The sequence below is a fragment of the Hypomesus nipponensis genome, chromosome 25 (genome assembly GCF_054491055.1).
Source record: "Hypomesus nipponensis isolate SF chromosome 25, ASM5449105v1, whole genome shotgun sequence".
In the NCBI taxonomy this organism is placed as follows: domain Eukaryota; kingdom Metazoa; phylum Chordata; class Actinopteri; order Osmeriformes; family Osmeridae; genus Hypomesus; species Hypomesus nipponensis.
The window spans coordinates 357,427-370,000 of NC_140385.1; the positions used below are offsets into that span (position 1 = coordinate 357,427).

The 12,574-nt window shown below is 52.2% G+C and overlaps 2 protein-coding genes and 1 long non-coding RNA gene across 3 annotated transcripts in view; 1 reads left to right on the forward strand and 2 right to left on the reverse strand.

Annotated features, from left to right (window-relative positions):
* Positions 1–1,622: 1,622 nt before the first annotated feature.
* pfn1 (profilin 1) lies at positions 1,623–5,191 on the reverse strand. Its single transcript, XM_084691670.1, has 4 exons — positions 5,092–5,191; positions 4,696–4,835; positions 2,020–2,215; positions 1,623–1,778 (listed from the first exon to the last, which is right to left on the reverse strand). Exons 2-4 carry the CDS (start codon positions 4,825–4,827, stop codon positions 1,681–1,683), a joined length of 426 nt encoding a protein of 141 aa, XP_084547796.1. The 5' UTR covers positions 4,828–4,835; positions 5,092–5,191; the 3' UTR covers positions 1,623–1,680.
* A 2,225-nt stretch (positions 5,192–7,416) lies between these two features.
* slc25a11 (solute carrier family 25 member 11) lies at positions 7,417–11,410 on the reverse strand. The gene is made up of 8 exons (XM_084691406.1): positions 11,212–11,410; positions 9,947–10,099; positions 9,623–9,829; positions 9,419–9,509; positions 9,254–9,344; positions 8,244–8,343; positions 7,939–7,990; positions 7,417–7,830 (listed from the first exon to the last, which is right to left on the reverse strand). Exons 1-8 carry the CDS (start codon positions 11,274–11,276, stop codon positions 7,678–7,680), a joined length of 912 nt encoding a protein of 303 aa, XP_084547532.1. The 5' UTR covers positions 11,277–11,410; the 3' UTR covers positions 7,417–7,677.
* Positions 11,411–11,551: 141 nt separating this feature from the next.
* LOC146221521 (uncharacterized) overlaps positions 11,552–12,574 on the forward strand; it is a 3,523-nt gene continuing 2,500 nt past the window's right edge. The window contains exons 1-2 of the long non-coding RNA XR_014746738.1: positions 11,552–11,849; positions 12,364–12,574. The exon at positions 12,364–12,574 is cut by the window's right edge and continues 52 nt beyond it. This is a non-coding gene — a long non-coding RNA (uncharacterized LOC146221521). The remainder of the gene's footprint in view (positions 11,850–12,363) is intronic.

Genomic DNA, 12,574 nt, shown 5'->3' on the forward strand with positions numbered 1-12,574 from the left:
CCCTCCTCCCCTCCCCTCCTCCCTCCCCTCCTCCCCTCCTCCCTTCCTACCCTCCTTCCTCCCCTCCTCCCCTCCTCCCTCCCCTCCTCCCCTCCTTCCTCCCCTCCTCCCCTCCTTCCTCCCCTCCTCCCTCCCCTCCTCCCTCCCCTCTTCCCTCCCCTCTTCCCTCCCCTCCTCCCTTCCTCTCCTCCCTTCCTCTCCTCCTTCCTCCTCCCTCCCCTCCTTCCTCCCTCTCCTCCTCCCTCCCTCCCCTCCTCCTCCCTCCCCTCCTCCCTTCCTCTCCTCCTTCCTCCCCTCCTCCCTCCCCTCCTCCTCCCTCCCTCCCCTCCTCCTCCCCCCTCCCCTCCTCCCTCCCCTCCTCCCTCCCTCCCCTCCTCCCTCCCTTCCCTCCTCCTCCCTCCTCTCCTCCCTCCCTCCCCTCCTCCTCCCTTCCCTCCTCCTCCATCCCTCTACCCATCATGTGAGACGCTCCCTAACAGAGGAGAAAGGTCAGAGTTCACCCTCAGCAGGAACGTGAGACTGAGGTCGTAGTAAAAGGCCAGTCCTTTCACCCTGACCTCTCTTTCTCTCTCACACACACATCCACAGTGCACCACACATATTACACACACATCCACAGTGCACCACACATATTACACACACTCCCCTACCCTTTGCCTGTCACACAATATCTCTCTCACATGCACCCTAACCTTTCCACTGTCACACACAACACACACACCACCCACACCACATACACACACCACACACACACCACACACACCACCCACACCACATACACACACCACACACACACCACACACACCACGTACACACACCACACACACCACGTACACACACCACACACACACCACACACACACCACACACACCACGTACACACACCACACACGCCACGTACACACACCACACACACACACCACGTACACACACCACACACACACACCACACACACAGACCACACACACACACCACACACACCACACACACAGACCACACACACACACCACACACACCACACACACACACCACACACACACACCACACCACACACACCACACACACACACCACACACACAGACCACACACACCACACCACACACACCACACACACACACCACACACACAGACCACACCACACACACCACACCACACACACCACACACACACACCACACACACAGACCACACACACACACCACACACACACACCACACACACACACCACACACACACACCACACTTTCATATCCTTTCCTCAATCCCACTCTACCGTTCAGAGGGCTAAAATTAACCTCATAGGAGCTGAACCCTTTCTACAGGAACACACACCCTTCTCTCTGTCTCTCACACACACACACACACACACACATTGTCAGACAGTTCAGGAATTAATGTTTCCTTGCTCACTGAGGTTACACATTGTCAGATGAAACACACACATTCACACACGAATACACACTCTCACACACACACACACATCACACACGAATACACACTCTCACACACACACACACATCACACACGAATACACATGCTCTCACACACACACACACATCACAGGTTGAAGTTTATGAGCCTTCCTCACTGGAGATCCCTCCCAACAACCACGCACACACACACATTTAAATTAAAACAGTTTTCTTTTATTTTGGCATCATGTCTTTCCGGGGGGTGGGGGATCAGTATCCTAACTTTCGTAAATCGGCAGCCACGTCAAACACTTTCTTGTTTAGAAATCCTCCATGGGTGTCCTTCTGCCCTTTACAGATGAGCAGGGCTGGAGGAGATAAGGAGAGGAAACAAGAAGAGGAGACCAGGGGAGAGGGAGACAAGGAGAGGAGAAAAGGAGAGGAGGAGAGGAGACAAAGAGAGGAGGAGATGCATTAGATAGTAGAATGTAGCTGAACTACAAAATATCTGTGCATGTATGAGCATGTGTGTGGTGTGTGTCTCTGTGAGCATGAGGTGTGTGTGGTGTGTGCGTGTTTGTGGTGTGTGTGTGTGTGGTGTGTGTGTACCCATTTTGGTCATGGCTATAGAGATGCCGAAGGTTTCCGGCTGGCCGTCGTAGACCTTGGTCTTCAGGTCCAGGGTGTTCTGTTGGTCCATAAACAGCGCGTCTCTCAGGGTGGTGCACTTCACCCCTGCCACCGTCACACCCCCAGAGAACAGGGGGGAGCGGTCCTTCGACACCAGCATCTTGATCTCTGCTTGCTGGGGAGAAATCACAGCAGGGTTAGACCACTGGACCTCCACACCGCCCTCCTCCCTCCACTCCACCCTCCACACCACCCTCCTCCCTCCACTCCACGCTCCTCCCTCCACTCCACGCTCCTCCCTCCACTCCACCCTCCTCCCTCCACACCACCCTCCTCCCTCCACACCACCCTCCTCCCTCCACTCCACCCTCCTCCCTCCACACCACCCTCCTCCCTCCACACCACCCTCCTCCCTCCACTCCACCCTCCTCCCTCCACACCACCCTCCTCCCTCCACCCTCCACCCTCCACACCACCCTGCTCCCTCCACCTTCCTCCCTCCACACCACCCTCCTCCCTCCACCCTCCCCCCTCCACACCACCCTGCTCCCTCCTCCCTCCACTCCACCCTCCTCCCTCCACACCACCCTCCTCCCTCCACCCTCCCCCCTCCACACCACCCTGCTCCCTCCTCCCTCCACTCCACCCTCCTCCCTCCACTCCACCCTCCTCCCTCCACACCACCCTCCTCCCTCCACCCTCCCCCCTCCACACCACCCTGCTCCCTCCACCTTCCTCCCTCCACACCACCCTCATCCCTCCACCCTCCCCCCTCCACACCACCCTGCTCCCTCCTCCCTCCACACCACCCTCCTCCCTCCACACCACCATCCTCCCTCCTCCCTCCACCCTCCTCCCTCCACACCACCCTCCTCCCTCCACACCACCCTCCACACCACCCTGCTCCCTCCACACCACCCTCCTCCCTCCACCCTCCTCCCTCCACACCACCCTCCTCCCTCCTCCCTCCTCTATATCTCCTACCTTCCTCTCTCTCTCCCTTCCTCTATATCTCCTATCCATTCCTCTCTCTCTCCCTTCCTCTATATCTCCTACCTTCCTCTTTCTCTCCCTTCCTCTATATCTCCTACCTTCCTCTCTCTCTCCCTTCCTCTATATCTCCTACCTTCCTCTCTCTCTCCCTTCCTCTATATCTCCTACCTTCTACTCTCTCTCCCTTCCTCTATATCTCCTACCTTCCTCTCTCTCTCCCTTCCTCTATATCTCCTACCTTCCTCTCTCTCTCCCTTCCTCTATATCTCCTACCTTCCTCTCTCTCTCCCTTCCTCTATATCTCCTACCTTCCTCTCTCTCTCCCTTCCTCTATATCTCCTACCTTCCTCTCTCTCTCCCTTCCTCTATATCTCCTACCTTCCTCTCTCTCTCCCTCCTCCCATCTCTTCTGCCTAAATTCCTCAGATTTTTAGCCATGGCATTCCTGCAGCTCTCGTCTGGTCATGCCCTCTACCTCTGCCACACCCCTAACACACACACACACACACACACACACATGGACGCCAACACACATACAAATACCAAGACATGCACACACACACACTACCTGTTACACACGCTCAAATACACACGCACACACACGCACACACACACACACACTCAAATACACACACACTCAAAGTGTCTGATAGGGTGCTGTTCTCTCACCTCACCACTAGAGAGCAGCAGAAGTTAAACTTGCTCCCAACACACGCAGTGTTCAGAGATGGATGAAAATTAGACATTAAGAAAGATGGATGAAAATTAGACATTAAGAAAGATGGTTAAAATAAGAGAGGCGAGGGGGGAGAGAGATGAAGGGAGAGGAGGGAGAGAGTCAGAAATTCACAACAGGTTGAGACATGAAAGAATGATTCGAAAACCGCACAAGAACACACACGTACACACTGCTGCCTTCAGAGATCATCCACTTCCTGAAACTCTCTCTCACACACACACTCTCACATACACACAAATACTCTCTCTCTCTCTCTCTCTCTATCTCTCTCTCTCTCTCTCTCTCTCTCTCACACACACACTTTCTTACACATTTACACACACACACCACGAACAGTTCTCTCTTCTGCACTCAATCTTACTTCCCTCCTGTGCATCTGTGTGTGTGTACATGTGTGCATCTGTGTGTGTGTACATGTGTGTGTTTGTGTGAGTGTACATGTGTGTGTTTGTGTGTGTGTACATGTGTGTGTTTGTGTGTGTGTACATGTGTGTGCATGTGTGTGTGTACATGTGTGTGCATGTGTGTGTGTACATGTGTGTGCATGTGTTGAAACACTGCAGGTATGTGGAGAAATGCCATGCCCATGTGTGTGTGTGGTGTGTTTGGTCACAAACCTTAAAAACAACAACTTTATGCTGCTCATGTGACATAGAGGGAGCTTCTGAGAGACAGTGTGTCTGTGGGACTAGTAGCTGAACTGTGCAGGCAGAAGGGGAAGTGAGACAGCATCGCGCGACCCTTAAACCACTTCCTACATTTCGTGCAGTTTGGAACAACGTCACCAAATAAGGAGCGGAGAGAGCTCGCGGGGTACATCCGCACCCCGGAAACTGGCCTCCACAGGACTCGTGCGCATCCCTGCCTCCACCAAAACTACACATACACACCTGCACCCACACACACGCGAAGGCTGTACCTACCGTGATCTTCGCGAGCTCCCCCTTTTCTGTCGACGCCCACACTGACTCTTCTCCAGGCTTGTACCCCACGATCGCACAATCCATGATGTCATTGCCCGCCAGCCTTTCCAACCATTTAGTCCAGCTTGCCATGATATGTCCTAGAGAGAAGAGGGGGAGAGGAGAGGAGAGACTGCATGAGTATACTAAAGTACCAGATCATGTAACAAATTCTGTCAAATACTTACTATTATTATTCAGAGAAGAGGACAGCAGCAGCGAAAGTTAAATGAGTCATTTGACTTAACAACTCAAAGCTCAGAAAAAAATCATGTACAATGAACACAGTTGTAAACTTTAAAACTTTAGTTTCCGAGTCGCCGCAAGTGTGTGTCTGTGTCTGTGTTTGATACATACCTGTTGGAGACTCGAGACGAAAAGAAAGAGTGAATCAGGAAGAAGAGGTCTCGCTCTGTTATATAGCAGCCGCCAGGTCCCGCGCCCATCCCTTGGGCTTACTTCCTCCATGACACGCGCACACACAGCGAGAGCGACATGCGGTTTCAGCCCCACTTACCGACACAATATTCCAACTTTCCGATCAACATTTGTTCCTCTGTTGGAACCTAATCCAGTATCTCCGTGCACGCGCCACATTTACACATGTAGCTCAGGGTAACTTTTACCTGTTTCAGCGATGTGTGTGTGTGTGTGTGTGTGTGTGTGTGTGCTTGTGTACATTTGTGTGTGTGAGGGGGATCAGCAGGATATACAAGTATGCAGTTGGTTTAACCTGTTCTATCTACACACACACAGTGTGTGTATTAACAGGTTATGACCTGGCTATACATGGTGTATACATATTATACATATTACATATTATGGTGTGCGTTTACGTCACAGTGGACCTACACACACTCAGTAACATTTAAAGCAAGAAGAAGAGATGCACCGTTACTAGGTTCATCAGCCAATCAAAATACAGTGTGTTGCCTGCAGACAATGGTTAGTGTGTGTTGTATGTGTGTTGGAGGGGGAGGGTGGGGAAGAGAGAGAGAGAGAGGGCGGAAAGTGGGAGGAGAGAGAGAGAGAGAGAGAGGAGGGGGAGGGTGGGGGAGAGAGAGGGAGGTAGGTGGGAAGAGAGAGAGAGAGGAGGGGGAGGGTGGGAGAGAGAGATAGAAGGACCTGTTAATACAAGTCTGATGACATGGCCTCAGAATCTATCCCTGGAGGCGAAACCCCTCACACACTCACTCACACACACACACACTCACTCATTCACACACACACACACACACACACACACTCACACACACACTCACTCATTCACACACACACACACACACACACACACACACACACACACACACACACACACACTCATTCACACACACTCACACACACACTCACATGCACAGACACACTTTTGTGTCTCTTCTTACTCCCTCTTTCTCAAGTCTCTCAGTGAAAATGGTTCATGTGCAGCATTTCATCACAGCTTCATGAAGACACACACACTCTTCCTCACTCACGCCCTCGCTCGTTAGCTCAGGGAAACTTTGATCGGTTTCAGTTGTGTGACACTTTCTGCAGCTAACGGAGCTGCAACACTGACTTCCTGCATCAACATGAGCAGACAGGAAGTGGTTGCAAACACGCATTTTATACATGTTAGCAACCGCCCCACTGTCAGTGAGTCTGTGTGTGAGAACAATCATGTGTGTGGGTGTGTTTGGCTGGGTGTTGAGCAGTCAGTTTGGGGTGTGCAAGACCTTATTTGGCAAAGAAAGACGGAGAGATGGGTGGAGTTAGAGATGGGTGGAGTTAGAGATGGGGGCGGAGTTAGAGATGGGGGCGGAGGTATGAGGGAGGAATAGAAAATGGTCAAGAAGAGGTGGGTAGATAGACAGACAGACAGGTAGGTAGACAGGCTGGTAGACACAACAGACAGACAGGTAGGTAGACAGGCTGGTAGACACAACAGACAGACAGGTAGGTAGACAGGCTGGTAGACACAACAGACAGACAGGTAGGTAGACAGGCTGGTAGACACAACAGACAGACAGGTAGGTAGACAGGCAGGTAGACACAACAGACAGGTAGGTAGATCCCAACTAGTTTGCTGAAACAAAGAATGTGTGTGTATGTCTGTAAACAGCAGAAATATGTCTGGACATGCAGCTGGCTACTGTTGCATAACTGGCACCTGTCTCTCACTAGCTACTCACCGTAGCAGAGCAAGCTCCCCTCTCTAGCTAGCTACTGTAGCTTTGCTAGCAGCTCTCTTTCTTTCACACACGTGTTTGTGTGTGTGAAGCACCAGTCTAAGACACAGAGGAAGTTTCAGAAAAACATGTTTTAATCAACAACTCTGACAGGGGGAATCTCCATGGTTACCGGAGCAGCTCCCTGCCTTCCCATGATGCACCAGGAACACTACCAGCTTTTTCCTGTTGCTTAGAACACCAACACATCTGTCTGAGAACTTGTGTGTGTCTGTATGATTGTGTGTGTGTGTGTATCACGTGTGAGTGTGTGTATGGTGTGCGTGTTGAAGAGGTCTGTGTGTGAATGTCTTATCAGGGTCAGTTGTACAACCATCTTCCTCCCCCCCCCCCTACCCCATCCCCCTCCCCTCCCCTACCCCATCCCCCTCCCCTACCCCATCCCCCTCCCCTCCCCAACCCCATCCCCATCCCCCTCCCCCTCCCCTACCCCATCCTTCCCCCCTGCCCTACCCCATCCTTCCCCCCTCCTTCCCGTCCCCAAGGTCATCTGAGTTGTGCTTCCATTCATCATCTTGGGAGCCCCAACCATGTGTGTTTGTGTGTATGTATGTATGTGTGTGTATGTGTGTGTGTGCTTGGCAGTTGGGACTGTTGTAGGGCAGAATGGCAGGTGAAAGGTCACTCCCTAACCTGGTGTGTGTGAGTATAAGTGTGTGTGTGTGTGTGTAGGTGCGTATGTGTGTGTATGTGTGTGTGTGTGTGTGTATAGGTGTGTCTAGTCCAGGAAGTATTTCTTGTAGAGCTTGTTCATCTGCTCCAGGAATATGAAGGTGAGGACTGTGTGAGGGCCGAGGCGGGCATAGTATGGAGTGAAGCCCTTCCACAGAGAGAAGAAGCCCTCGTTCCGCACCACCTTCACCAGCACCTCCTGCAGGACGGGAGGAGGTACTGCATCACTATACACTACACCCCATCTCTACACACCAGCACTAAATGCTACACACAGTGTGTGGGGTGTTGAAGGGGAGGTACGTACTACACCATTCTTGTACTCCGGCTTTCCATCAATCATCCTCATGCTCTGGATCCTGGAGAGAGAGAGAGAGAGAGAGAGAGAGAGAGAGGGAGGGGGGGGGGAGAGAGAGGGAGGGAGAATGGGATAAAGAAAGAGAAGGACAGAGAGAGAGGGAGGGATAGAGAGAGAGCGAGAGAGAGAGGGGGGAGGGAGAGAGAGAGAGGGGGAGAGGGAGTTGATATATTTATAAGACACACAGGGAGGAGGAGGAGGGGTGAGGAAGGAGGAGAAGAGAAGAGGAGGAGGGGAGGGGCGGGGACCCTCACCTGGTCTTGACGATGTCCACAGGCATCGATGCTGCCGTGGTAACGAGGCCACTAATCATACTGGCGCAGAAATGACACAGAATGTCATCCCCAAAATACCCTGCAGAAAAAAACCCTGTTACTGTGTGTAAATACCCTGCAGAAACATCTGTTATGGCTCTGCCCTGTTACAGCGTGTTGTGATGGCTCCGCCCTGTTACAGCGTGTTGTGATGGCTCCGCCCTGTTACAGCGTGTTGTGATGGCTCCCCCCTGTTACAGCGTGTTGTGATGGCTCCGCCCTGTTACAGCGTGTTGTGATGGCTCCGCCCCTGTTACAGCGTGTTGTGATGGCTCCGCCCCTGTTACAGCGTGTTGTGATGGCTCCGCCCTGTTACAGCGTGTTGTGATGGCTCCGCCCCTGTTACAGCGTGTTGTGATGGCTCCGCCCCTGTTACAGTGTGTGTTGTGATGGCTCCGCCCTGTTATAGCGTGTTGTGATGGCTCCGCCCTGTTACAGCGTGTTGTGATGGCTCCGCCCCTGTTACAGCGTGTTGTGATGGCTCCGCCCTGTTACAGCGTGTGTTGTGATGGCTCCGCCCTGTTATAGCGTGTTGTGATGGCTCCGCCCCTGTTACAGCGTGTTGTGATGGCTCCGCCCCTGTTACAGCGTGTTGTGATGGCTCCGCCCTGTTACAGCGGGTGTTGTGATAGCTCCACCCTGTTACAGCGCGTTGTGATGGCTCCGCCCTGTTACAGTGTATTGTGATGGCTCCACCCCTAATAAACCTTTTCTTTCATTACCCACCTATGACACAGGCTCATGCTACGTTTCCAGCGCATTAAGAACGGTGAACCCTGCAGCCAATCAGAATCGAGTATTCACCCAGACCATGGTATTGTGTTTGTTTTAGTGAGCGTCCGGCTGGGGGAATGTGATTTTTGTGATATAAGAATGTGATACAAGAGTATGTGTGAGCATGTATTTAGAGTGTGTGTGTGTGTGTGTGTGTAGATTGTGTGTGTGCGTACCTGAGTCTAGCAGACCCTGTTTAGTCTGAGAGTATGAAGCTAGCTGAGCAGCGTTCACCACAACAGCCCTCGCCATGGTGGGTACACACCCCTGAAACACACACACATACTTTACTGTACACACACATACACACACATCCACACCCACAGCTCTCTCTCTCCTACCCTCCAGAGTGTGGTGATTCCCTCCTCCCTGGTGATGCGGGCCAAAGCGTTGAACACGTTGGAGTAACCTCTCTTCTGGTCTGCAGGCAGTCTGCACAAACACACACATATACACACACACACACAGTGTTGGGGAGTAAGGGAACACATGCATGTAGAATACAAAACATCAGTGACTGATGTTTGCACACACAATCTCCTCACCTTCCGTCTGCGGTCATGCGTATGAGAGCCACCTCTGCAGGCGTGCCCACGAAGGCCCCCGTGGCTCCGGCCGTCATGCCGATCAGAGCCTTGAGCAGGAAGCTGGGGGGCGTCCCGTCTGCAGACGTCATCTTCTCAAACAGCACAGTGTAGATGCCCAGCCTGGTGGTGGTGTAGGTGGCCTGGCGCAGCAACCCTGCAGACAGACTGGAGGGGAGGGGGGGGGGGGTGAGTGCATGAAGGTGTGTGTGTGTGTGTACCCAGTGTAGATGCCCCCCAGACCCTCGTTCCTCAGGATGGACCCCAGGGTGTGTGTGTGTGTACCCAGTGTAGATGCCCCCCAGACCCTCGTTCCTCAGGATGGACCCCAGGGCGTGGAAGCTGGTCTTGTACTCCTTGGCCTTGGAGCCCTGACCTGCCAGCTGCATCCTGTTCTTCACCAGGTCCAGAGGCTGTACGAACACTGTGGCCCCCATCCTGCACACACACACACACACAGACACTTGGTCACACCAGGTCCAGAGGCTGTACGAACACTGTGGCCCCCATCCTGCACACACACACACACAGACACTTGGTCAGTAGTTCCACAGCAGTTGCCCCGGTGCAGGAGAGAGTTAGTACACACACCATCTCCTGTCTTGGTACCTGCAGGACCACTGATGCTACAGAAACACTCACCCTGACTCCTTATGAAGATATGAGGGGGGAGGGGGAAGAGGGGTAGAGAGGGAGGGAGGGAGGATAGGGGAGTAAAATAAGCCCCTGTTCTAAATCTGCATGTTTACAATGTTATTGTAAACAACCCCCCCCCCCACACACACACACACACACACACACAGCAAGCGATGTGGACCAACACACTGTGTGTACTGGGCTAAAACCATGTCAGTCGGGAGGACCGGCCACAGCAAAGAGGCTTGTGGGGTCGTGACCTTTGAACAGTGTGTGACGTTCACAACAGCGACAGAGCTTTCACAAACACGGCTGTTTATGGTCACGCGAGTAATACGGTCCTACTGGCAACTGGTACGAACTACGGTCTGGTCTGTTAGTCACAGTGGGGCTGCGATCCCAGAGGTTAACTCACACAGGGATAATAATGATAATAAAAATACTTTATTTATATAGCACATTTCACACAAGAATTGCAGCTCAAGGTGCATTACATAAAATCAATAAAAACAATATTATAAGTAATAAGAGTAATAAAACCCTTGAACACAGGCTCGAGCCACAGTTTTTGTGGTTTTCCAATATAGCTAAATAAAAAATGTCAAAATATAATCTAGCAAAACTAAATCCAAGCTCAGAGCAGTCCAGAACCTATAACGAGCTCAAGCCTTTTGATAACTGTTTACCGATCAATACGGGTCATGAACGCTGTGCTAACTAGCTAGTTTGGTTGTTTCTGATTGAAACTATCCTGCCTGGAGACAGCAATAACCACACGCTTTCCTTCTCTTTCTCTCAAGCCACACCGGGGTCTCACGGTCTGCGTCAGTTAGGTAACCAAACACTGCACCGTGAGCTCCCGTCTGCGGTGTAGCCCGGTGACCGCTACCAGGCCTCCGCCGACCCCTACTTACCCGGCCAGACCACCGAACAGGAACTTAATGGCCTTCGGAGATGTTTTGGGCTTTGTGTCAGCCATGTTAACGACTGTTGGTCTCCCGGCGTGTCCCCGTGCTTCTGTGATTCAAACCGGACAGTCCCACCGGCCTTGGCCTCGCGCTGTTCAGCTTTACCTTTACAGCAGTGGGGCAAGGTGACACGCGGGGGCGCGCACGCTCATAGAGACGATGTGGGGAGGCTCCAGTCACGGGGCGGGGCTCGGTTTACAGGGAGCGAGCACGCGAGCCTGCATAGACTGAATGAGTGAGGGGAGGAAGGGTGTTAGGAAGATATGGTGTGTGTATCGAGGGTCTTGTGTGTGTGTGTGTGTGTGCGAGTGTAAATATTGTTTCGTTTTTTGATGAACTCTTACGGACAAATGGAGCTGTCTGCTTTTCACATCTCCCGGGATGAACCAATCAGAGGAGAGGAGGGGCGGGTGTTGTCACTGCGTAAAAACATAAACACGGAAGAACTCTGACGGAGAAATTATGGACACATCCCCTGACGAATAAGATGGTGAATTTGAAGTCATTGTCTCTTGCCATTGGGTTACTCCCTGACCAAGGGCGGGATTTGACTAGACTGGTACAAGTCTTGCGGAGTGGACGAGGTAAGTTCACAAATGCGAACTTAACAATTAACTCGCCTTTGCTCCAACCGAATAACGTTTGAACGTCCCTACTAGTGTTACACTTCCTAGAAGTTGACAAACCTGAGCAAAAACATGGGTAGTAACGAAGTTAGCTAGCTCGCTGATCCAGCCTACTGCTTCTCAGCCGGGTCACGCACAACCGAACTCCGTTTGCGTTATCCAAACCCGGGTGTACCCATGCTTGCTGACGGGATGTTTGCAGTGATAACGTTACAAAGTCCAGCGCTTTGTTAGTTACACGGTATCTTGTTAATGTCAGTGCGATAAGTACAGACGAGGTAGGCTTATATTCGGGATAGACACCAACACCAACCTGGCCAAACAAAGGACTGACCATTCAAACTAACATCTCGTTGTATTTTAATGTATTGTAGAAACAAGGTAATTTAAACAATCTCTTAGCATATTGGTGATAAGCAGAAGCAAAGTTACCAGCTACGTCTCATCTGTAATTCTATGTTCTTGCCGCCAGATGTCATTGTTTTGACGAGGGCAGAGCGCAGCATGGCGGAAGACGGGACAGCATGCAACGGCCAATAAGCAGACAGGACGGGGGCAGGGGGTGGCGGAGGGGGAAGGGGGGAGAGAGGAAGCCTGCCTCCCCCCCTGCCTCCCCCACCCCCCTGCCAGTGTTTCTCTTCCCCCACCAGCTTGTATTCTATTCTGACCAGAGGAGCACCCAT

What these genes read in the sequence shown, in the direction of transcription:
- pfn1 (XM_084691670.1), bottom strand. Translation starts at nt 4,827, where the DNA reads ATGGCAAGCTGGACTAAATGGTTGGAAAGGCTGGCGGGCAATGACATC. An exon ending in GGGAGCTCGCGAAGATCACG is followed by an intron (nt 2,216 to 4,695) that starts GTAGGTACAGCC and finishes ATTTCTCCCCAG; the next exon opens with CAAGCAGAGATCAAGATGCT. An exon ending in TATAGCCATGACCAAAATGG is followed by an intron (nt 1,779 to 2,019) that starts GTACACACACAC and finishes TATCTCCTCCAG; the next exon opens with CCCTGCTCATCTGTAAAGGG.
- slc25a11 (XM_084691406.1), bottom strand. Translation starts at nt 11,276, where the DNA reads ATGGCTGACACAAAGCCCAAAACATCTCCGAAGGCCATTAAGTTCCTG. An exon ending in CTGTTCGGTGGTCTGGCCGG is followed by an intron (nt 10,100 to 11,211) that starts GTAAGTAGGGGT and finishes GTGTGTGTGCAG; the next exon opens with GATGGGGGCCACAGTGTTCG. An exon ending in ACAGGGTCTGCTAGACTCAG is followed by an intron (nt 8,344 to 9,253) that starts GTACGCACACAC and finishes TTTTTTCTGCAG; the next exon opens with GGTATTTTGGGGATGACATT.